General features: G+C 52.8%; 1 protein-coding gene across 4 annotated transcripts in view; it reads left to right on the forward strand.

Moving 5' to 3' along the window:
• The first annotated feature begins 3,952 nt into the window (after positions 1-3,952).
• Positions 3,953-24,162, forward strand: part of PAX5 (paired box 5) — a 170,738-nt gene continuing 150,528 nt past the window's right edge. The window contains exons 1-3 of one of the 4 annotated variants that reach the window (XM_045195266.3): positions 3,953-4,220; positions 17,288-17,453; positions 22,576-22,773. In XM_045195266.3, coding sequence (XP_045051201.2) covers positions 4,175-4,220; positions 17,288-17,453; positions 22,576-22,773 — 410 coding nt within the window. In that variant the 5' untranslated portion in view covers positions 3,953-4,174. Of the gene's footprint in view, positions 4,221-10,408; positions 11,542-11,603; positions 11,904-17,287; positions 17,454-22,575; positions 22,774-24,162 lie in introns of those variants that run through there. The other 3 variants (XM_045195267.3, XM_045195268.3, XM_045195265.2) reach the window with 3 other exon arrangements.

Here is a 24,162-nt window from a genome sequence, read left to right on the forward strand (position 1 = left end):
TCCTCAACCCCTTTCCGCCGCAGGTGCCACTTTAAAACCTGCGGCGGCAACTGGCCTGTGTTGTGCACTTTCTGCGCTCTACGCGTGGGGAGAGGTGAGTGGAGAGGTGCTCCCACTCACCCGGGCGTACCCCTAAGCAAGCCCCAAGCTTGTGCTGAGAGGGACGCACTCGTCGCGAAGTGGCCTCCACCCTCAATCTTGATACTCTCCAGCCACTGCAAACGAAGTGGGGTGGGGCTGGGCTTTAGGGGTGCCGCCTGCCCAAGGTTCGGTGCCACGTGCGCACTCACTGCGCGGACCCCGAATCCTGAGAGTCCAGCTGCGGCCTCAGCAGCTCCCAGAAGTGGGTTCCCAGCGTTAGGGCGGGGCTTCCTCCTTGCCGACTGCCTGGACATCGGCTCGCACCCAGTCTCAGCCCAGAGCCCGAAGGCCAGGGTCGTCCACCGCGGCTTCTCCTACAGCTCAAACCGAGGGAGGCCCAGCGGCGTACCACGGTGGCCCAGCCTTTGCTGGGTTCCTGGCTGGGCGTTTAGGGATGGAGGCGTAGGGGCACCCGGCCGGAACTGGGTCCTGGTCGCGGCTCCATAAGCCCTGGCATCCTCAGGTGTCTCCTGGCCGAGAATAGCCTGACCTAGGCTTCTCGCTTCGCGACATCGGCCTCCCCCTCCCTAGACTGCAGTGTCCTAGCTGAAGGGAAGCTCGCATCATGCCTAAGCCAACCCTTTCTGCGACTCTTTTTTTTCCTGTCCCTCTGTCCTCGGTTCCTGCTTTCTTCCTCTAGAAAACGCCAGAGCGCGCGGGGGCCAGAGGATCTTCCCCACCAGCCCCTTCCCTGGTCCTCCAGTCTGCCTTTCCCCACGCAGTCGTCTCTCCCTCTCCATATTTTTTTCCTCTGTGGATTCTCCCCTCATCTCCTTGCCGGTTTAGCCAGCACGTCTTTCCGCCTCTAAATTTGCCTCTCCTTTTCTCCCTGGTGCAGCATTAAACAGATTCACGTGTACCAATGTTGAAGTTCCAGCCATGTGGACAGAAAGAATGCTTTTTCTGGCCTCGGAACATTTCCGGACACTACAGTTTGGCTTCCCCTGGAGGTGGTGCCAGCGCTGGATCCGCCCTGCAGGCCGCTGCCACCAAGGCGCTGGCTCGCTCTTTCTCCTTCTCTAACTGTGTCTGCGTATGTTCGAGTATGGATTTATCTGTCTATGGTTGCAAACCAGAGCAGGCTCTACAAACCGAAAGCTGAGAGGAGTTGGGTTTCTAGGATTCTAGGGCTGCAGCCCAGTGAGATGGGGGATTTTTCGGGGGTCTCGACGCCGATCTCCTCCTAGACTACACTCGCCCCTAACCCCTTGCCCAGTATCTCTAGGGCCGCAGCATCAGTTCCGTGTCCTCCGAAGAGGCTTGCCACCTGCTCCGCGGCGGGGAGCCGGTCGGCGGTCTAACGCTGCGGAAGTCGGGGAGGTCGGAAGCACACTGGCCAGGCGCGAGAGGAGCTGCACCCACAGCAGGCAGGGCGTGCAACAGGATGGCGGCTGGGCCTGAGGACCCCGCGAGGGGCGGGGCGGGCTCTGTGAATTCTGACTCGGGCACTGGAGCCACAGCACCCGCGCAGCGTTATAACTAGGGGCAGGTGCCCCATCGGGAACGCACAATTGTTTTGCCTTTGTCTGGAATGTGCAGAGCAGGACACGGCGGTGCGGGGTCAAGTATTTCGGAACCGGCGAGCCTACCCTTCGTGATGCTTGGCCTAATTCTTTGCCCTTCCTGGGTGCGGACAGGAACGAAGTAGTGGCCGGTGTCCCCTCCCTAATTCAAAAGCCGCCCAAAGTCAAAACACATGCATTTCGCAAACACAAAAGCTTAAGCCAATACACCAAAACATAAACCAAAATCCCCATCCAGATGCGCAGTTCATAAAAACAAAATCAATATCGAAGAAAACAAAATATATACAAACACAAAATTCACCTAACACAAAACACACAAACGACACCGATTAGCGTAAAATCGCAACACATCGAAGCTCCACGCAGAAGGAGCAGACTCTCAAACGACACACAAAAAGACAGCCTGCAAGGACAAAGTATAAAACACGCACAAAGTCAAAACACAAGACGGGAAACAAAACCCACACAAAAGGTCAAGTCTCACGGAGCAAAACCCACGAAAATGAAATCCCCGAAAAAACAACACGCAAAACACCGAAACAAAAGACCCTCTCTTAGATAATGAAACAAAACAAAACAAAACAAAACCCGCAGCAAACAAAACCAAACAAACCCTCTAAATAGAAAAACAAAACAAAACCCGAACGACTCCCGCCCCTCGTCCGGGGTGAAATGTCAATTCCGGGAGAGCTTTTGATCTCAAGGTGCGGACTGGGCTGCCTTTGGCGCAGCCTCCCCGCGCGGGCTGAGCCGGCGGGCGGGAAGCAGGGGCTGGGGCCTGGCTGCGGAGGGGGAGAGCCGAGCGCTCCGAATTGGCCCAAAATCAAATCAGCAGGCAGGGACCCCGACCCGCAGTTTGCTGGAAGGAGGCGGCGCAGGGGGACTACGCAGACTACTTGGTGGGGGGGCCGCCCGGGCATCCACAGCCAGGTTTCCGATTGTAGCAGAATCCGCTCAGTGGATACGCGGTGTCCGGCGCCACCGCGCCCCCCACCCCTTTTCTCCAGCTCTGGGCTCTTCCCCTTAGGTTGAGGCCCAGCCTCGTGACCACCCCCTCCAAAAAACAAACAACACCCTCGCCGAGGACCAGTCACTTTCCGAAACTGCCATTGTCCAGCGGGCCAAGAGTCCTCCTGTGGAGCTCTCCCCCGCCCCGGTGAACCCTGCCCCTTCGACCACCCCACAGCGGGGCCCCACCGGCCTCCAGTGGCCAAGCCCAGCAGCTGGACGCGGGACTGGGGAGGGGTGAGGGGAGGGAGGTCTTGAGACTGGGCCGAAGAGAGCGCGTCGGACAGGCCACTCCTCTGCCCTGTCTCTCTCGGGCTGATCTCCCCTCAGGAATCAAGTCCAGGGGCTCGGGGACGCCTCAACGTCTCAGGAGTTGAGGGCAAAGGGATTCCATTTATGGGCCGGGGTAAGGTGTCCGGGACTCCCGCCAGTCTCCAGGACCTTCTGACATGGTTCTGCTCAGCCCGGGTGCTCCAAAGCGGAGGCCCGGATTTTATCTCCAGCAATTCGCAGCTAAACCGCCGTGCTCTGGGCCACAGCGAGACATGGCGTAAGGAGAGCTGCGACCAGGGGGCTGAGTGGGACCCGAAGTCTTCTCGGTTCCCGCACTGTCCAAGAGTTAGGGACCCAGCCACAGTATCAGAGCTGCAGACAGGGGTGGGGGTGGGGTAGCCGGGAGCCCTGGGGACGGGCGCCGCCCTAGGGGTGAATCTGAGGAAACGGGATGTCTGGCAACATCTTGCCTTTGCACCCCCTTCAGAAGCACCTGCTGGGCAGATTGGTTAATTTCTTTAAAAACAAAAATCCGTCCTGCACCCCCCTGCGCGGCGGGGTTTGCATCTAGAGGGGTCCCAGGCCGGGCGCACCGAGAAGAGGGCCGCGACACCAAGACGCGGGGGTTTGCTGAAGGTGCTGCCGCGAGGCCAGGGCTCCAGGCTCGCCTTGGGTCGGCCCCTTCCCGTAAGTGCGCGGGCTAGCTCCCGGCCGCCTGAAGCCTTCCTTCCCTCCCCCCCAACCCCCTATAAAAGTCCAGGGCGCCGCGCCGGCGACACTGCTACGCTCCCGGCCTCCAGCACTGCTACGCCCGGCCAGGCCCGGCCCGGCCCGGCCCGCCCCGTCTGGCCAGCGGAGCAGGCCCCGCTGCACAGCGCGGACACCCTCGCCCAGCTCTGCGCCGGCAGTGCGGGGCCGCACGCTGGGGGCGCGGCGTGTCAGGGGACATCTTGTGATGTTGGCGAGAACAGGACATGATCTCACATGGCGAGAAGCTCTTTAGTTCCTTAATCATTTCACGGTGCCTTCGGACGCTTTTTTTCCACCTAAAACGTTTAGTTTCAGCTCAGTGATCAGCTACCCCAGCTCGGCGGGGGAGCGGAAGGCTTGAATTATTTCGACCTGTGAGCGGCCCCTGACGCCAGAAAAAAAAAAAAAAAGCACAAAAAAAGTGGAAACTTTTTTCCCCCCTGTTCATTTATTCCATCAAGTTCTGAAAAATCAAAATGGATTTAGAGAAAAATTACCCAACTCCTCGGACCGGCAGGACAGGTAGGATCGCGATACCGGCTCTAGGCGCGCTAAGCCCGGGACCCAGCCGGGACCCAACCGGGTGCTGGTCCTCCAGCGCGTCGGCCCCGGGGGAGGGAATGAACCTCATTTTCGCTGGGATTGACTGCCTGTCTGTTTGTGGCGCGTTTGTGTGTTTTTCGCCAATCTATTCCCAGACTTCTGCATCAGTCCCAGTGGCTGAGAGTTTGCCTTTTTTCCCCCTCTATTTCTGAATGTTTATGTAGGTGTCTAGCCGGAGGTCTGAAAGTTTGTTTGGGTCTGCGAGTTTACGCACGGGTTCAGCCTGTGCATGTGTGATAACAAGTTTGTGTGTCCCGTATTTTCAAGTGTCTGAGTGTGTGTCCAAGGCTTTAAGTGGCTGTGTGTCTTTATATCCATGAATGTGCTAGTGTGTACTTATGAGTTGGTGTTCCTGAGTACTGTTCTTTTGTATACAAAATGTGTGTCACACACACAATTTGGATAAGTGTATGAGTGTGTATCTACTCCTTTAAGGGCCTGTGTTTGTCATATCCCAAGTAACTTTGGAAGTGAGAAAAATGTGTACCTGTCAACAGCTCTTCGCTGTGTACATGCCAGTATACATGAGAGTGCCGGCTTCTAGGCACAAGGATGGGTCTAGGGCCTGTGGGAGTCTGCTGTGCTGGGCCTGTGAACAGTCAGGCTCAGGTCCTGTTCTGCTGGGGGATCCAGGAGTGGAGGTTTGAACTCAGGGTGCAGACCCTCCGTGTGTTGTGTGCACTGCCTCTCTCCGTGGGCACTGTTGAGCCTACCATTTATATGAAAGGGTCTCCAGTGGCAGGCACAGCCTTGGCAGGTGAGAGCAGGTAGCCCTTAAGCTAGTTGAGACATTCCTAGGGACTCCTAGCCTGCCTTCCCTTTCACCTAGACAAGCCTCTGACACTGGTGTGTCTGGTTGTGTGTATGGTGCTCAGGTTTTATCTTGTGGGTGCCCCTGCAATGGAAGAAAGTACAAGTGGGGTGGACATGTGTGCCTCGCTGGGCATCGAGTTCTGGTGCCTGTATGCACACAGGCCTTTCTGACAGAGGACCAGGTGTGCCTCCCACAGGCCCAGGCAGCGAGTAGCAGGGTGTGTTTATATTTGAGAGGAGATGGCAGGCAGCAGGAATCCTCTGTTTGCTCTGAGGCAAAAGCTAGGCACAGGAGCCTCTTTTACTCATTAGGCCAAGTGTGCTAACCCACACCAAACGCACTCCTGGCCCTGGCAAGAACTCCCCTTTCCCCAAGCCTGTGGATCTGTGAGCCCCCCTTCTGTACCCTAGCCCTAGATATAGACAGGTCAGAGAGCAGGAGAGGGGTGAACTTATATTCTAAACCAAGGACAATTCCCGGGGCTTAGATATGTTTCCAAAATCGTGACTGAAGAGAAGTTAGGGCAGAAATCAGAGGCAGAATTGAAGAGGGTTCCGCAGGTTGAGAGTGCAGGAAGGGGAACCTAGAAACACCCTCTGCCTCCATCCTTACTCCCCCTCCTCACTTCCCAAGTGCGACCCTTAGTCTGTAGGACTCCCAGGGGGGCTCGTGCGGGGACTAGGGGTTGTGTTTGTGTTGGGAATGGGTTAGAGGCCGGTAAGGGTTCAGGCGGAGGGTCTGCGTGGCTGGCCCCGGCTGCCTTTCCCGACAAGCTGTCTACAAAGAATCTAATTCATGGAGGTCGATGGGCTCTTTGATTAGTTCAATCGCCTGAATAATCGTTTAATCAATAAAGCATTTCATTCTTCAGCGAGATGGACCTGGGTGGGGTTGGGGGGTGGCCTACGGCAGGCAAGAGTTTTAAAATCTGAAGAGCCACGCCCCCTCTTCAAGCCGGGTTGGGGTAAGGGCCGCTTGCGTAGGTAAATGCGAACATCTCAGGTGACACTGCATTTTTGCCTGTCTGCCCCAGCCGGGGCCCCAGCCTGGGCCGCAGCTGGGGAAGAGGATAGCCGGGGGCAGCCAGGCTATCCTCTTGTTTGGGGGTTTCTGCGTGGGCTTCTTCCCTCTCCTAACTTTGAGGGTTTTTATGGGCCTCTTGACCTCCCTTTGCTTTCTTCAGAACTGTATTTCATTCTGTCTCTTGCCCTCAGTTTCCCCATCTGTACAATTGGGAAGGAGTCTATGCCTTTATAACTCTAAGCTCAAGATCGGGTGAGGTCGGCCTTGAGTAGGGAGGCGCTAGGATTTTTTTTTTTGTCTAATTTTTCCCTTGTGGTACCAAAAAGGAAAAAATGAGGTCCAGAGAGGGGCAGGGATTTGTGCGGGACTTTTCTGCCCTTACAGTTCTCATTCCTGCTGGGAGAGGAGATAGAATCCCTTGCTCATAGGTCCCCTTGGAGAAAAACTACGATTGGGCACACAAGCTGCTGTGTGAGTTAAGGCTCCCCAAGGCCAGGGAGACCAAGATAGGCTGAACACTGTCTGACAGGCAATGGCATCCAGACCCTCAGCTCTAGAAGGAGCCTGGTGGAATGATGCCAATATTCTCTACCCACGGATCTTCATCTTTCCGAACCTTGGGAGGCCTCATCTCAGGGGTTTTTTCCGCTATTAGACATATGGGGAAGCTGAGTGCTAGGTGCTAGGAGAAGGGGCTCCCTGCCTCAAGTCTTTAGAGAGAGGAAGGTAGCCCCAGAGCCCTTGCCCTTTGGGGTGCTCTAATAATGGAAATAAACCCTGACAACAGCAATTGGCATTGCCCTTGAAAAATGTGCTTAAATCTCCCTTTTGTCATCCACTTCAACAATTTCTGCAGACAGACCTGAGCCAGGCAGACGGGACTCATGACCCAGGAGCAGGAGTCAGCTCTGACCCCGCTAGCTGTGTAACTTCGGGTCAGTTGCTTTCACTCTTTGATGTTTTTAAAATGAGGATTAGAGAGGACCCACCAAGTTAGGACAGCGGTGGCCATGTCATCTCTGACTTTACCGAACTGAGCAACCGGTCTGAGCCCTGTGGGCGTCGCTTTGCCAGCAGCGAGAGGGAAATGGGCTGGACTTGGGCTGCGTGAGTCAATCTCAGGTCCACCGAACGCTATAGCCGCCCCAAACCCCCGACGCCGCTGGGCGCTGGAGGGGCTGGCGGTGGGGGAGAGAGGGGAGGCGGGAGGCAGTGTGTGCGAGTGAAGCCAGGTTTTCTAGCTGAGGACCGATGTGGACGTTTCTCTGAAGGTGTGTTGGCGCCTCAAACCTTATCCTCAATGGGCTTTCTTTCAACAGCAAACCTTTCAAAGTCAATGCGACTTACATAAATTGTGTTTCGTTCCCGGGCTTCCTGCCTCCAGCGCTTAGCACAGGGCTGGGCCCAAAGCCCTCCTGCCGAGTGAACGAAACCACGCGGCTGCTGTGCAGAGCGAGGCCCGACCGCTTTCAGCAGGGCGGCGTCGAGACCAGCTGCCTACTTCGTTCTCTCCTGGACCCAGACTCGAGGGCTTGTGAGCTTCCCGAGGCCGGACACAGGCGCCGAAGCCTGGCTTGGGCATGGAATCGCTGTGTTACTGAGAATGGTTTCCTAACCTCCCTGGGCCGCCGTTCATTGGCCTGTAGGGTTGGGCCAGGTGGCCAGGACATCAGGTCTGGCCTTAGAAGTTCCCGGACGCAGGCCCAGTCCGGAGGCGGTGAATTAACCGGGAGCCAGAGGGAGCCTCCCTCTGACCCGTGCAGCTCCCGATGCCGAAGGGGGATACTGTCGCCTAAGACACAGCCCTGAAGCAGAACACCTGTATGAAATGGGAATCTGAGCTATTTCTGCTCCATTAGCACCTGCAGTTCCATCCTACTCCAGCAGCGATCGGGGGACTCTGCCCAGCCTCCCAGGTATGGGATGGAAACCCGTTTGTGAGGGCATATCCTAGCTGGGTTCTTTTTATTTGGTATCGTACCCCGACCCGCACCCCCAGGCGCCCCGCCATTCCCAGAGTGGCTCTGGAGAGACCCTTCTGAGAAAGAGGTTCCTGGCCCACGGCCTTTCCTCTAGCCTGGACCTGCTATGTGACCTTGGACAAGTCGCATCCCGCATCAGCCTCACTTGGCGAATCTGTAAAATGGGGAAAGTATAACCTCGGGGCTCTTGCAGCTCAAAGACTTTACAGTCTGAGATGCCAAGCCAGAACTCAATGAGCGAGGCTGGAGGTGGAGCTGTCACTTGCTGCGTCCCTCAAGGCAACCCCAACCCCCCATCCCCTCCCTCCCCATCTCAGGTGGGAATGCAGAGCCTCCCGGTGTAAATCTAGTCACCTATCCACCCTGCACCACCGATGGAGCGAAAGCGGGAACCCTAACTCATCCTGGTCTCTCTTCTCTGTTTCGACCTATCTGCTACAAGGCGGGGTGGGGGTGAGGGTGGGGGAGGGTGGAAGACACGGACAGGCATGGCTCCAGACAAAGAAGAGATCACGCCGCTACCCCACCTCAGGGGCCCCAGAGGCCCGCCTGACGCTGTTTTCCACAGCTGTGCCCTGGAGGGGATGGGGACGGGTCAGCGCTGGAAACTTAACTCCCCATTTGGGGGGCAGCTGGGTCTGGGCCAGGAACAGAAAGAAGGTGGGCAAGAGGACAGACCCAGTGTAGGGTGTGAAAGAAATGGGGCGCAGGTAGAGAGAGGGAAGACTGAAGTGGAGAATGACCTGGGAGCCTTCCCAGGTCAGCATGTGCTCTGTCCTCCCAACTAGCCCGGGTTTAGAGTGGGCATCTCAGAGCCCTTGTTCTGGTGGATTTATGTGTAATATTAGAAGATCATCGCTTGTGAATTGGAAATGGTGGGACTTGGGACCACTCTCATGAGCTGCTGGGACAGGAGAGTCTTCATTGTCTCTGCCAGGGCCCTGGGAGACATAAGTGCTCACAGAACTATTGCCTCCTGGGTATGGACTGGCTGTCACATGCTTTCTTTTCAGAGACCAGTTCTTTTGATTGTGGTCCCAGGTTCTCACACCCTCCTGAGAAACAGACTCGCTGGTCAAAGACCTGCCCTTCTGGACCTAGAGGATTTTGTTATGAATTCCACCCATTTTGTCTTAAAAGAAACAAGAACTTCCCTAGGAGAGGCAAGGTTAGGTTTTCTCAGCAGCTGATAGCTGCAGCATGGTAGCACTCCTGGCATGGTTTGGCAGGCCCTTGCAGATAGAATGTGCCAGCCCACCCCCCCTCCTTCATTAGCACCAGTCAGGACTGGGTTCATTCAGTTCCCAAGAGGCCTTGCACCGGGTGAGGAATTGCCCCTGTGGAGAGAAGCCTCCAGCTCCGAGAATCACTAGCCTCCAAATCGTCTGGCGGCTCCTGGCCTGAGGCTGGAAAGAGGTGTTCAGGGCTCAGTGCTTGGCCAATAAATACGATCCAAAGCCTCAGATAACCTCCTTTCCCCAGGAACACCCTGGTTACCAACTTTAAAATAATGTAAGATTTCTTGCGTCTCAATGTCTCTGCCTCTCGGTTATCTCAGAATTGGGGACCATGGGGTAAAAAGAGGGAGAGGGGTGGATGAGGAGGCCATGGCTTAACAGGAGTTTGATACAATTGTGAAATGTTTCCACTAGAAGGAGACTTCATTCAAGACTAAATAAGCCAACTCTGCCCATTCTACAGATGAAGAAACTGAGAACGGGGCAGATGTGCGCACACTACGAGTCCATCGTGAGTGTGATGGTGCTTAGACTGAAAGCCCTTTCTCTATTGCTCTCCTTGTCTTTCTCCAACATTCGTTGTGTGTGTGTTTTCTGGAGACTGTTTCCCCCACCTTCACGCCCCATCCCCGCATTGGCTGTCCCCAATCCTTCAGGGCGTCCCAGGGTCCCATCACCGCAGCGGATAGGCCAGGCTCCCTCGGGATGTGCAGCGGGACTCTCCAGGCACTAGGTGGATCCCCTCCCCCCTCCCTCGATCCTTGCTTCACTAGGCCTTCGCGCCGCGGGTTTGTCAATGAACGTGGCGCCGCCGCCTCGGCCCCGCCTCCCATTTTCTCCCATTGCCCAGGTATCCACTAATTAGGCGGAGCCCGCTGGTTGCTCAGCCAATGGAGCGGTGTCTCTGGCTATGGCCGACTGCCACCGCTCTGATTGGCTCGATGAAGCGTGATTGGCATGTTAGCGCCCGCCCCGCCCCCGCCCCCGCCCGGAGGGAGGCTGAGCCCCGGGCGGCGCTGTCCACACGCAGCGGGTCCTGAAAGCGGCTCCGGGGTGGCGCGGTGGCGCACTGTGCGCGCCGAGCAGGCGGAGGGCTAGCGCCCGCGGCGGCAGTGCCGGCAAAGCCAACGGCGGCTCCATTTCAGCACCAGTAGTCCCGGCGGCCTTGGTGGAGGGGACCTTTTTCTGTCTTCTCTGTCCCTCCCTCCACGCCTGGGGCAAGCACGGCGGCCGTCCCGGAAGAGGCAACTGGAAGACGGTAGAACCAGACCTCCGAGAGAGGGCGGAGGGGCTCGAAGAGTTGGTGGGCGTGAGGCAGATACTCAGGCGAGGAGGACACTATCGCTGTTGTCCCTTTTCCTGGTCCCAGCGATGGGGGAGCAGCAGGAGCCGCGGGAACTTTGAAGGCAGCAGGTCCCAGGGTATGAAGACTACAAGCTCCCGGAGACTCCGGAGTCTCAGCCCCAACGTCCGCGGCGGAAACGTCTGCGAGCCCGCCTGGGCCCCACACCGCCAGAGAGGAAGTTCTTTGCAACTTCATCCAAGACGTCGGAGAGCGGGGTAGAAAGAGGCTGAGGCAGCAAGTCCGAGTCCCACAGACTCAGAGAAGCAGAGAGAAAAAGAATCCGGCGGAGACCAAGAAGTCAAGGAGAGACTCCAGAGGCAGCGAGGCCGCGGAACCAGCCTGGCAGCCTGCGGGCCTCGCCGCCCCCTGAGTAAAAAGCCAAGGGCCGGGTGTCCTGCAGGCCTCCTCAAAGCCACTCCTCGCCGAGGTCAGGGGCGCCCAGCCGTCCCGGAGGCGGGCCCCTACGCTATGCCCCCGAGGCTGCAGGCGCCTTGGCAGCAGCTACCCCGAGTCGTGTCCGGAGCCGCCGCCTGAGCCAGCCCGGGAAGAAAGCCGCCAGGAGTTGGGCGCCCCTCATCCAGCCGGACTGCAGTAGCGCGGTTTCCCGCCTCTAGGCGCAGAGCTCTGCGATCTCCGGCAGGGCGGCTCTGAGAGAAGCCCCGAGGCTTCAGCAGTGTTTTCTGAGTCCAGCTCGCAGAGTGCCCGGCCTGGCGGCGCGGCTTCTGAGCCGCGCTGGGCAGCCCCTTGGCGTCGGGAGGCGGCGGCGTGGGCCGGCCTGCAGTCTGGAGCGCCCCGATGGAAATACACTGTAAGCACGACCCGTTTGCATCCATGCATAGTAAGTAGGCGGCGAGCTCGCTTCTCTCACTCTCCGGCCGGGACGGGGTTGGGGTGCCGGACTGCGGGGCAGGTACCAAGGCCGGTAGGACCCAGGACTTCTGCAGCCGTGCAACCAAGTTTGCGAAGTGCAGGGCTCCCAGGCAGGGATGTGGAGCAAAGTGCCTGGGCGCCTGGGCCCGGAGCACCTGGCACCGGGAATCCCGCCTCCACCAACGCGTAACGTAGGCAGCGAGCTGCAGCCTTTCCTGCAGCCTTTCGGGGGCTCTGGCAGCGACATCTCAGTGTGCTGGGAGAATCCAAGCTGGGACCTGGAGAGGGCTCCGACTGGACTAGTCGGAGGGCACGAAGTTGTAGCGAAAGGTCAGTCTGAGCCTCAGCGCCCCACACCCAAATCCCGATAGCGCCTTTTTCAATGGTGGGGCTAATCAGGCCAAGGGCTTGGAGGGAAAGTGGGGCCCCAACCAGTGTCTTTGTGCTTCCATGTGTGAAGGAAGAGGTTGAAAGATAAGTGAGACACCGTGTCCAGAGCTCCCGAGGTGTTCTGGAGTTGAGGAGTGGGATTTGAAAAATCAACCAAGTAGAGGTCCCTGAGCTGAGCTGCTTAGAAGCCGCCGGTTCATACACAGACCCTTAAAGACACCTTCAAGTCCTTCTCTGCAGGACGCTTGCCTTATGATGGCTTCTATCCTAAACAAACAAACAAAAAAATCAAGAAGAAGCCAATTAGTCACCATACAGGCGCCCCTGCCTTCTGAAAGACGCCGCATGTGTAAGAGACGGGAAGGATCATTTTGGGCGCGAGCGACGCGGGCAGCGACCGGCGGCCTGACCCGCCCGGGTCTGCCCGTTCACACTTTGGCACAGCCTCCTGTGAGATGAGCGTTCCTCTCACGGTGAGTTAGCGCCGGATTAGATTTGGAGATTTCAAGGAAATACCAAGTGGAACGAATCGCGTTTTCCCTCTGCGCGCTGCGGAGCCGGGCCGGAACAAGGCGCCAGGCTTTGGAGGCATCCAGCCGGGTGCCCAGCTTGAGTCCCCACCGGGCGCAGGTCATAGGGGTGCTCCCTGGGTGGGAGCCGTCCCCAAGCCAGCTTCTCAGACAGCCCAGGATCTTGCTTACTAGCCGCGGGTCCCCTATTTAACAAAGGCAGCAGAGACCCGGCTGGAGAGAAGGGGAGTTTTCCTGGGTGAATTTGTCCTTTTTAATCCGGAGGGCCGAGTGGCTTAGTAGGAAGAGAAATGCTGGTCTTGGCGGCCGGGGCTGACTGCCGGCAGGTCAGTTTCTCTTTGTGTCAATTTCCTGAGTCGGAGGTAGTCCACCCAGGCCGTGCGGACGTTTGTGCAGAGAAGCCGCGTGCTCCGGTCCCAGCCCAAACGATTCCTCATCGTTTGGGGCCTGTGCCAAAAAGGTTTCTACTCTGTGGTGACCCCAGCGCCCCCGCAGCCGGCTCCTGCGCACACTTGAGCCAAGCTCGGGGGAGGCTCTGATCACGCAGAGCGAGACAGAAAACGGACGAGTTGGGGTCAATCAATACTCTGAGAGGTAGGCAAGCTCTCAGCTCGGCCAAGGAGTGACTGGGGAGGGCTGGCCGCTACTCTTCTCTTCTCGCGGTGGGGGAGGAATCAACAGACCCTCACTGCCTCCTTTTGCGCTAAGGGGCGCCCCAGAGGTCTTGCACAAGCCTGTGCGGAGATAGGGTGAGACCCGGTGGTCTTCCAGCTGTGCATGAGGATGGAGAAGGCAGCTACTTAGAGAGGTGCTGTTAGCCAACCGCTAATGACTGTGTATCTGTCCCTCCTTGTCCTGGCCTCCATCTGCCCCCTCCTTGAGAAGTGCTCCCTGCTCCCATTTTCAACCTCTGGGCAGTGCAGGGTGGGGGCTGGGCCCCAGCCAGCCTAGCTTCCAGAGCTGGCTTCTCTGGAAGTGCCCTTGGTTCTGACGTCCAGAGCTATTTGCTTGAACAGTGTAGGCCCTCTATGGGGCCTCAATTTGTTGGTGATTGGAGGTGGGGAATGGGGTGCACAGTACATCCTTAGAGATCTCTGGGTAGTAGGGGCTCAAACAAAGTCTCACCTCCCCATCACCCTTCTTGGCCCAGGTCAGGTTCATGCCCCTACTCCTCTGCCCCCATTGGGATAGGACAGCTTTTGGTGGGGGGCGAGCAGGGGCAGACCCTACCAGGAAATGGGCTTCTGAGTTCCCCTGCCCCCACCCCCTATTCCAGGCTCATCACTTTCTTCAGCACAACGCTTCCTCCCTCCCACCCCAGATGTCTCCCTTCCTCAGGTATGGCTACCATTTATAAGGCACTTTTAAAACCAGTCTCCCACCTGAGATTTGTCTAAACCTTTGGTTACACCCATTTTATGGAGTGTGATATTGGGGTCAGGGAGACAAAAGGGCTAAAAGTTCACAGGGGCAAACCTGGAGCTGGTTCTTGGGTCTTCAGGGATTCACAGAAGAAGAGGCGGAGGGACTTAGGTTCCAGAAGGAGGAGAGGGGACTGTCTGGGTGGGCGCACTCATGTGCAGGGTGCTGTGTCTGGTTTAACTGTGTCTGTGTCCATGGCCTGGCTGTCAGTGTGTCAGCATCTGTCCGTCACTTAGAGAGCGCATTAACGAAATGTCATCCCTGCTCTTCCCTGTGTCCCTGTTGGCAAGTCTGTGTGTCCCTTCATTCATCCTCTTGGGTGCCACTAGGAAAAATTTCAATGACCCTGAAAGGCCTGGAGTTCAATCTGCGACTGAGCAGAGACCCTCTCTCTAAGACCCTGTGCCTAGCCGTGTGGGCAGCATGTTCTTATCAGGGCCCGAGGAGCATCTGTGGAGGATGGCCCTCCCAGACCAGAGCCACAAAGGCCCCAGGGGCATCTGCAATTCAACCTTTCTCCCTCGGCACCCCCCAAACCCTTTCCTGTCAGTCCTGTGGGGGCAGGGCTGTTTCCCTTGTATCTGTGTGTCTGTTTCCTGGTCTTTGCCTTAATTTGTTCCCATCTATCTTTGTGTCAGTCTCTCTGTAAATTCCACTTGGCCCTGAAAAGTGTAGCTGAGTCTGTGTCTCCCCCCAGCTGCCCCCACGGGGATAAACGGGTACCCAGCTGGAGTCCACAGGAAGTCGAGGCTGGGCTTGTGTTCTCTGAGGAGTTGCAGGGCTGGAGCTGGGGTTCCGGAAAACAAAGGTCCCCCTCCACAGAAGTCCCCTGCGCTCCAGTTCCCCCCTTACTGGGCTCCTTCCATTTTCCTTTCTGGTCTCCTGACCTGCCTCTGTGCACTGCACTCACCTTTCTTTTCTTCCCCCGTGCTGGCTATTCCGTTCCCTTTTTCCGTCCTTCGCCTTTCTGACTTGAGGCTTCCCTTCCAGTCTTGGCTGTTCTCTTGCTGTCTGTCTCATTTATTCCCACTCTTTGCACCCTTCCCCTAACACCTCACTTTCCCTCTTTTCTTTCCCCATGTTGCCTCCCCCCTCTCAGGCATCTAGTTTTACTTCTTTTTAATCTCAGGGTAAGTGGCAGACATTGCCCTCTGAGATCACAGTTATAAACCACCTCCCTACCAGCCTCGAAATGTTTTATTGGATAGGACTCTGACTGAGGCAGAGAGGGCCAAGTGGGTTTGGGGGCCTTTTCAGGGGACTGACTGGTCACTCTGGGTCTTGTGTCAGCTGTGGACATGAGCATCAGACTCTGGAAGAGTACTCGTAGCCTGGTCTTTGTGGGCTTTGAGTATAGGATGGCTTGCTGTCACCTAGAATGCCCATGATACAAATTGTCCCCAAAGCTCACAAATGTCCTATAGGACTGCTTTTGAAATTTGAGTCCTCTGAAGGTTGACATTGTGTTTTGGGCAGAAAGTTTAAATTGCCAGTGATGTAGGGAACAGGGTCTTGCAGATGGGCTACAATGCCTGGACTAACAGGTTATCTCAAAACCGTGCTGGGTGCTTTTAGCTTCCTTTTTGTCCTTCCAGAGGAGCTTGTACCAATTTTGAATTTACCTTCTTCTTAAATCCAGCCTCTTCTTGAAAGCTCAGTACAACCTTTTTTTATTAGATGCTCCCAACTCCAGAACAAAGCCTTCTTAAGGCCCTTGACCAGGGGTGGCTGCAGCCGTTCAGTTTCAGGTGAACTATGCAGTCAGATTCTAATCACAAAGTCTTGTTTGGGATGGTTTTCCTTTTCTCATGTCTGGAGTGTTTTAGAACAATCAAAAACAATGAATGTTTACTTTGAAAGTCAGAGAGAGATTCAGCTTAGAATTAGAATTAAGTTCTGTCGTTGTCTATAAAATTGTGTTTTTCCTTGAAATCAGCCTGATGTTGGAAATTAAGGGATATATTCAATTCAGACTCTCCTGGGAAACTTCATGAATTGGCTTGGCAGTTTTTAGGACATAAGTTATGTTATAGGTACCTTTCTCCCCTCCATTTCAGATGTGTGTGAACCTGGATGTAGTTGAGAGCTGGGGAGGGGATGGAGAGCTGAGATGAGGTGGCTCTTTTATGTTTTAGTGTTAGAGAGAGTGTATGTGTGTGTGTGTGTATATGTATGTGTGACCTCTGAGATACCCTGGTTTCCATGGTACAGTCTAGTCCCGGGCAAGTCCCAGTGTAGATTATCACCCCCTCCCAGCCTCTGAGCTGCCAGTAGCATTGGTAAATGCTTGAACTTGGCTTTTGGCTTTTGACAGCCTTCAGTGATGTCAGTGGCTGATTAATAGCTCCAAAGTCAATAATGTTGCTACCCCCTATGTTTACTGGTTTGGCTCTTCAGTGGCTTGTGTCTCTGTTTCTCTCCAGATGGGCCTGGATGTCAGAGAAGGAAGCTTATTGGGCAGAGGAGATTCTTTCCTAGACTCCTTTTACTTAAAATTTGTCTCAGAGCCTTTGTAAAACCTGGGACTCACAAGCCTTCTTTGGCTTCTTTATTTCCCCTGAACCAACTTATAGCTGCTTGTCAATTGCAAAACACTCCAAAAATTTTAGGAAAACTCCTTTATAGCAAATCCTACTGCAGTAGAGTGGAATGCGGTCCTCTGACCCATTCCTTTTGTGTGTTCTGAGAGGGGACAGTGGTCAAGTCTACATATCAGCCTCATCTTTTTTGCTTATTTTTTCCAGCTTTATTGCAGTATGGGTCTCACCTTCTTAAGGAAAGTGTTTTTTATCAAGGCAGTGGCTGGGTTTTGTCTCAGTACCATGCAGATACTATTTAAAAATTTTAAAAAGTACCTTAATCAAATTGCTGATCTAAAAAACATTTTTCCCCCTGAGACCTAGGTTTATTAGAGTCATCCCTGTTTCTTTTGAAGATATTTGTTAAAAGGAAGAGCTTCATTTTTAAAAACCTCTTTACATTTGACATATTTTAAAATGTATTTTCTCCTGAGGCTTTTTCGTAGACCTCAGCATCATGTATGTAGTAAGTTGTGTCCCTAGAATAGACTGAGGTCGTCACATATTCCATTGTTACAAAAAGAATTGCAAGGAACATGCTAGTAACTAAAGGAAAAATAGTATGGAGGTGCTCGCCCTCAATAGCCCAATTGACCGGCTGAAGATTAAGCTTACTTTTACAAGGCAAGTTAAGGTGTTTATGTAGTCTGTGTGATCGGACTTCAGGCTCGAGACATCCAGTCTGCAGTGATTTCTGTGTGAGGGGCTCTGGGTGTTCGGTATGGCGCTGCGCCTTCTATGCGACTGGCTCTAACTACCCTTTCCCTTGCTTTCTGTTTCTGATCTGTTTCAGGACATGGAGGAGTGAATCAGCTTGGGGGGGTTTTTGTGAATGGACGGCCACTCCCGGATGTAGTCCGCCAAAGGATAGTGGAACTTGCTCATCAAGGTGTCAGGCCCTGCGACATCTCCAGGCAGCTTCGGGTCAGCCATGGCTGTGTCAGCAAAATCCTCGGCAGGTAAAGGCAGGAGCTCCAGGCTTCCATTGATTTCTCAAATAACAACCTACAACATGACCCAGCAGCTCGCCAGTGTGCCAGCGCCGCGGTGAGAACCATTGTGGCGCTTCACCCGCGTGCTCAGCACTTTAGAGTTTGCAAAGCGCTTTCGAGGCTATTCCATTCTAAGTAGCTCTGCTTGGGAAACCCCAGGGACACGTGGAACGAGGACTCAGTCAGGAGGGGTGACATGTTTTCTGAAAGCTTGGTTAATTATTCCAAAGAACCCAAGAGTAAGAGATTCTTGGGAATTTCCCCTGCACATCTTAGGTGAGACCAGGGCTTGAGCAGGGCTGGGTGGGAAATCCACAAGGTAAAAATCACCAAAATTACCAGCGTTCAATGTTTTGTTTTAATGTTTCCAAAAAGCACATTCCATTTTATAAAGTTGGCTGTCATTTTTAGTGTGGGGTTATCATCAACCTTCTGTCGGGCTACAGTATTTTCCTTCTCTGCTTTGTCTCTTTCTTGTGACAGGCATTGTAAGTATATATTAAATTAGAGGGGAAAAAAATCCAAGCAAACACTAACTCGGAAGTTTGACATTTGAAAGTTGCCACTTGACCCAGCGATTTGCTACAAGCAAAATGCTAACAATGCTGATTCTCCCAGAGGGCTGTACAGCCTTTAGCATTCCCATTGAATGGCCGGAGGAAAGCAGTTTTGAAATAAGGAAACAAACCTAGAGAGGCAAAGTGGCTGACCCAGGTCCAGCCCGCCAGTCAGTACCCTGGTGGAGAAGAGGACTTAGGGACCCTCAGACCATGAGCATCCCACCACACCCTGCAGCCAAAGCCACAGGTTTGTTTCCAGCCCTGTGAAGTTGTTAGAGGTCTGGCGGGGCAACCAGGAGCAGTCTGGGGTTTTAGCTGTTCAATGCTCTCTCAGGGTTTCTCTCCCCGGGTCAGAGAATAACCTTTGTCCTGTAGCTTGCGTTATGGTTTGAGAACAGATGCCTGAATAGGAAATAAATAGTTTGAAGTATGTCAGTGACATTGCGACTTCCTGCTTGCTCTTTCTCTTCCACATGCTGGAATTTAAGAAATTCTCTCAGATGGAAGGGGACAACAGTTTTTAACCTTGGGGAGCCTTGCTGGAGGCCAAGGAAGAAGTTTCAGGGCCAGAGGCCTGGCGGTCCCTTTGGCGACTTTGATTCCTGTGTTCATTCCTCATTCCCCTGCCCATCTTGAGTCACCTCAAGCTGTGGAAGCAGTGGGCTCCACTCCTGTTTGGAACTCGGCAGCAAACGAGCCCCAGGCAGAGTTCAAGGAAGAAGGCAGGACATCAGTGTGGTGTTCTTGTTAGATGGTGGTTTTATTGGATGGAGAATCAGAGTGAGAGTAGAAGAAAATAAAGGAGATAGAGAAAAAAGCAAGAGAAAAAAAAACAAAGAGAAAAGAGAAAGATTGATTTAAAAAAGAGAAACAGAAAGAAATGAAGACAAAAATAGGAGAGTGAAAGAAGGAAAATATTTTAGACTGTCTCAGCATCAGATTCTGAGAGCCGAAAGGATCTTAGATATCTTCTTGGGAAGCCTCTTCATTGTATGGAACGGGAGAGAGAGAAAAAGAAGGCCCTTCCTTTGTTTTTGCCGAGACATCTTTGCTGAGCCGACATTTTGCTTGCTCTTTGAAATCTTCTCAGGGCAAGATGCTGAGCCCTTCTCAGAGGGGATGTCTAGATGCCTATCCTCATATTCTGGTGCCTGGGAGCCCTCCAGATCTCCCCTGGAGACCGAAGGGGACAAGGATCCTCCCAGGCCCAGCCGGCAGCCTCCCACGACCCAGAATAGATTTGTCACTAGGTAGAGTGGCACTCGGAAGTTACGCGTCGCTCCGGTGCCTGGCCGTTTAAGTTGTCAACAATAAATTGGAATTTCATAGCTCATTATTTTCATAACTAAGAACCACAGTGGACAAAATGTCACTCTAATTAGAACTGCCTTTTAAGAAACAAGTTCAGCCCTAAAACAGTGTGACTGGGAATTTCTGAACTGGGGCTGTTCTATCCACTAATTTTTTTTTTTGTCACTAAAGAATTTGATGGGTGCACACAGGGTGACAGATTGTAGAGAGTGTATGGTGTGCGGTGGCCATCGTTTCCAGAGGCTAATGGCAAGGCAGGCAGAGTCCCCGGGGCTGGCAGAGACCCCCGTCATCTCGGGAAGGTGGCGGTCTGCCAGGAGTGTGGGCATTCAGTTCACAGAGTTCAAGGCTCCAGAGGGGCTTGAGAGGTACAGCCTGGTGGCGTGTGAGGCCCATTTAAATCCACCCAGAAAGCCCGGCTGTTGTCTTCTTTCACTAGAGCCTGTCTGGGAGGTTCAGGCCGTTTGGAATTGGGTGTTATGTTACATAGTATTAAACACTCAAAGGATTTTAATCCGCAACCTGTGCTCTTTATATTTTGCAGTTTTTCTTAATCGTTCTGTATTTCTGTCTTCACAACAGCACTGCAAGGCAGGCAGGGCCAACACCTTCCCCTTATTATACAAATGGGATAACTGAGGCCCAGAGAGGCTAAGTGAGTTGGCCAAGGTCACACAGCGAGTTTTTGTCAGAGCCACTGACTAGCATGTATACCTCTTTGCTCTCAAACAAATGCCCTTTGCACTGAACTGTGCTGTGTGTTGAGGGCTGCTGTTTGACTGCTGTGTGTAAGCCAAAGGGATGCGTGACTCTTTTGCAGAGAAGAAAGGGAGGTTATTTAGTCTGAACCCTCACTTGACACAGTTGCTAGCTGGGGTTTCCTGGAGTGTTAGGGTTGCCTTCTGAGTGTCTGGCCCGTGTGTCAGTCAGAAGGAAGACAGAAGCTTCTCATGTCAAGAGCACAGCCTCTTATGGTTGGCACAGCTCAGGTGGGATGGGCGGAGAGCCCACCGCCCCAGCCATGCGAGCAGGGCGAGTGCTGGCGGGGGAGGGGTGCTTCGTCCTGCCACCTTTTCAGACTTGCTGCCTGAACATTGCAGTTCCATCAACTAACATGTGCTGAGTACCCAGGGCAAGGTGGTCTGTGTGTCTGTGGCCCTTGCCCCATGACAGTGCCTGTTTTAGCAGGCACTTGGTGACTCTTGAGTGAGTGAGTGAATGAAAGAAAAAAAAAATACATGTTGAAATTCCTGGTAAATGGTAAAGCCTTCTACAGTTGGGGAGCAATGATGATGATGATGATGATGATGATTTAAAATTTTACAGCCAAAGCAGCAGTTGGCTGTAGTAGGAGGCACTCCAGATTCAGAGTCAGGTTTAAAAGCTGAGGCTGCCCCTAACTTCCAGGATGGGGTTGCACACGTCACTTATTCTTCTGATCATTGGTTTTCCTTTCTATAAGACCCTATGGGCCTCTCAGGATGGCTGTGAGGATGGAGATCATTCAAGGAAGAGCTCTGTAACCCTTAGAGCACTGTGCCTAAACAACAGGTTGTTGTGTTGATAGTAACACATGGCTTTCTACTGTACGATTGAAGGGTAATTAGAGGCCACAGAGATTCCTGTGTGACCTGATTTAGCTACTTTTCTAGACTTCTGGCAAAAAAAAAGTATTTTCTTAAATGTTTCTAAAAACCTTTCTTATGACTAATAACAATTTTCCAGCAGTTTTGGAAAGAAGGAGGATAGGCTGAGTTTTGCTTTATGGTCCAAATTTGTACATGACTCACTCTTGTCAATGAAAAATAGAATTTCCAATTCTACATCACTGCTCCCAAAATATCTCATCTGTTTCTGGAATATTCACTAACTCGGCCCTGCCCAGACTTACCCAGGCTGAGAATTTCAACATCTCTTCATATGTAAGCAGTCATTGTTCTGGGTAACCTTTCCCACCCATCCTGTGAAAGGATCACCTCTTCCCTTTACCAATTATAAACTCTTGTTGGATTTGAAAATTACCCATCATTTCTAAAATGTCTTTCTGGTTAAAAAGACATTTCGACTGTAAGATAATCTCCTTTGCAAGAGGAAGTCAAGAATTCCTCTGTGAATGTTGAGAGAGACATCCAGGGAAGGCTCAGATTCAGAAAAGGAATCAAGTCATTTTGTCACCCTGAAATGATCTTTCGTGGCACTCTTCTCCCTGGTCTCGGTTTTACCGTAAAGCCCTGACATCCTATTTGTGTTAACGAGGGAGCGGGAGCGCAGATAGCATGGAAATGCCCTTAGAAACAGCAATTTAGCTCAGGGGAGATCCTTGGAAGTGCTGCGTGATTTGTGGATGGGTTGGTTTTTTTTTTTTTGATTACTTGGGTTTTGACCTATATTTCCAGTTAATTCTGAAATCCAACACTCCCGTTAATTTTACACCAGGGTTCTTGGTTTTTTTTCTTCTTCTTATGAATAAATAAGTTGCATTTTAGGGGACAATTTTACAGAAGACAGATGAATCTGCTAGGGGGTGGGAGAAGTGGCAGATTAAAGGGGCAGGCGGCTCTCTGGGGAAATTGTAGCTCAGGAGGCTGGACCACAGGCCCAGTTTGGCCAGTGGGTTTTTTGTGCCCATGAGCAAGACGTTTAACCTCTGTGGATCTCTGTTTTATACTGTAGATGGCGACCCATTCATTTATTTATTCACTCATGTAAAATGTTTGAGTGCTGTGGAACTGTTGTAGGGATCAAATGGGAAAACTGACTTGGAAGTGTTCTGTAAACTGTAAAATGGTAGATAAGTGTAAAGGAAAAAATGAATGCATAGCATCCTGACCAACTGTCCAATAGAAATATAATGTCACATATGAAATTAAAAATTTTCCAACACATTTAAAAAAGGAAAAGAAAAACAGGTACAATTAACTTCAAATATATATATTTTATTTAACTCAATATATTAAAAAATCATTTCAACTAAAACCTGTATCAAAAATTATTAATGAGATATTTTACATGTTTTGTACTAAGTTTTGAAAATCCAGTATGTATGAAGTTTATAGCATGCGCCAGTGAACCACATTTCAAATTTTCAGAAGCCATGTATGGCTAGTGGCTGGACAGCACAGGTCTGAACCTTTTCTGGATAGGGCAGCCTGTTTTTCTGTTGCCAACGTCCACTTTGCCGGCTCCTCGTGGCTAAGCCCCTTTCTCCTTGGTCCTAGGTACTATGAGACGGGGAGCATCAAACCGGGGGTAATTGGAGGATCCAAACCAAAGGTCGCCACGCCCAAAGTGGTGGAAAAAATAGCTGAGTACAAACGCCAAAATCCCACTATGTTTGCCTGGGAGATCAGGGACCGGCTGCTGTCAGAACGAGTGTGTGACAATGACACGGTGCCCAGCGTCAGTTCCATCAACAGGTGAGAGGCCGCTGCCTGTGGGGGGCTAGGGGTCTGGGTGGAGTAGGGGGTCCTGGAAGCTCTGTGTGTGCCTCTTCTGAAGATCTGGTCTTTCCTTTCATGAAGGCCCTTAGGGGCCATCGGACCAGAGGGATGCCCACGGGTTCAGATGGGTCTCTCTAGTGCCCTTTTCTCTCCAAAGTGGAGTTGTTGCCCCAAGGTGAGAAGGCCATGCCAACCCTCTGACTCCTTGAGATTCTTCTGAGTCTCCATAATTCTCTTTACTACCCAACCCTGTGTGGAGTGCCTAACAGTGAATTGCCCTGATTAGACCTTCAAATGTCTCTTCCTTGTAAGCCCAGGCTCGAGCTCTTAGCACTGGCCCATTTCAGAACTTTCCAGGAAGAAAAATCTCTGCGTCCGGTTGGGGCAGAGGTTGAGCCATTGAGTGTAAGGAACGGAGCCCTGACTTGGAGTTGGAAGACTTAGCTCCTTGTCTCAGGTCTGCCACCAACTCAAAGTGTGACCTTGATGGAGCTCTTCCTCTCTTTGAGCCCAGGGCCTAGGTGGTTCCAATGTGGGTCTGTGATCTCCAAGAGCAATGTTCAGGGTGCTAGGACACTGTGGAGTTAGAGAGTTGCTCTCTCCCTGGCTGCCCCAGGTCTTACCCATGGACAGAAAGAACCAGGGAAACACCACGAGTGCCAGGCTCTTCCTAGGAGCACAGTGGCTCCTTCTCCTCTACAGTCAGATCCAGGCTATATCTAAGGGAGCTCTCAGAGCTTTAAAAATAAATTCCAGAAAGAAACTTTTCTACTGTAGGTGGTACAGTCTCAACTCTACTTAAAGGCACAGAATCAGGGGTGAAGTTTTGAGATAAACAGAAATGGTTGTTCTATAAACTCCTCAAAAAAAAAAAAAGAAAGAAAAGAAAAGAAAAAAAGAGAAACCAGCAGACTGAAAACTTGAGCAGTTCCCATTTCTTCAAGGTCATGCCCTACCCTTGTCAGTGCTGAGTCTGCCTGGGCCAGGGAACCCCTCACAGCCACCAGAAGGAGTGGTCATACTAGAATGTCTCTGAGAGTCCCTCTGGTCCTGACCGTTATTCCTTCTATAGTGACTCAAATGCACAGAATCACTGTGAATATATGCCGATGTTTTGAGCCCTGGCATTTGGTAAACCATTAGCCCATTTTTCTTTTCTCAATAAACCTTTACCTTGCCCCTGGCATCCTGCATGGTGCTGAGGAGAGAGAGGGGAATCAGGAACACAGTCCCTTAGTCTCTTCTAGAGGGCCTGCTTGCCCAGGCTGGGGTTCTGGCATGCACGCGGAAGGAAGTCTGGACGGCCTGAATTATGCCCAATAGGACAACTACTGTGGTGGGCTCAGGAGGAATCATTCCTGCTCT

Source organism: Desmodus rotundus, chromosome 1 (genome assembly GCF_022682495.2).
Source record: "Desmodus rotundus isolate HL8 chromosome 1, HLdesRot8A.1, whole genome shotgun sequence".
Taxonomy (NCBI): domain Eukaryota; kingdom Metazoa; phylum Chordata; class Mammalia; order Chiroptera; family Phyllostomidae; genus Desmodus; species Desmodus rotundus.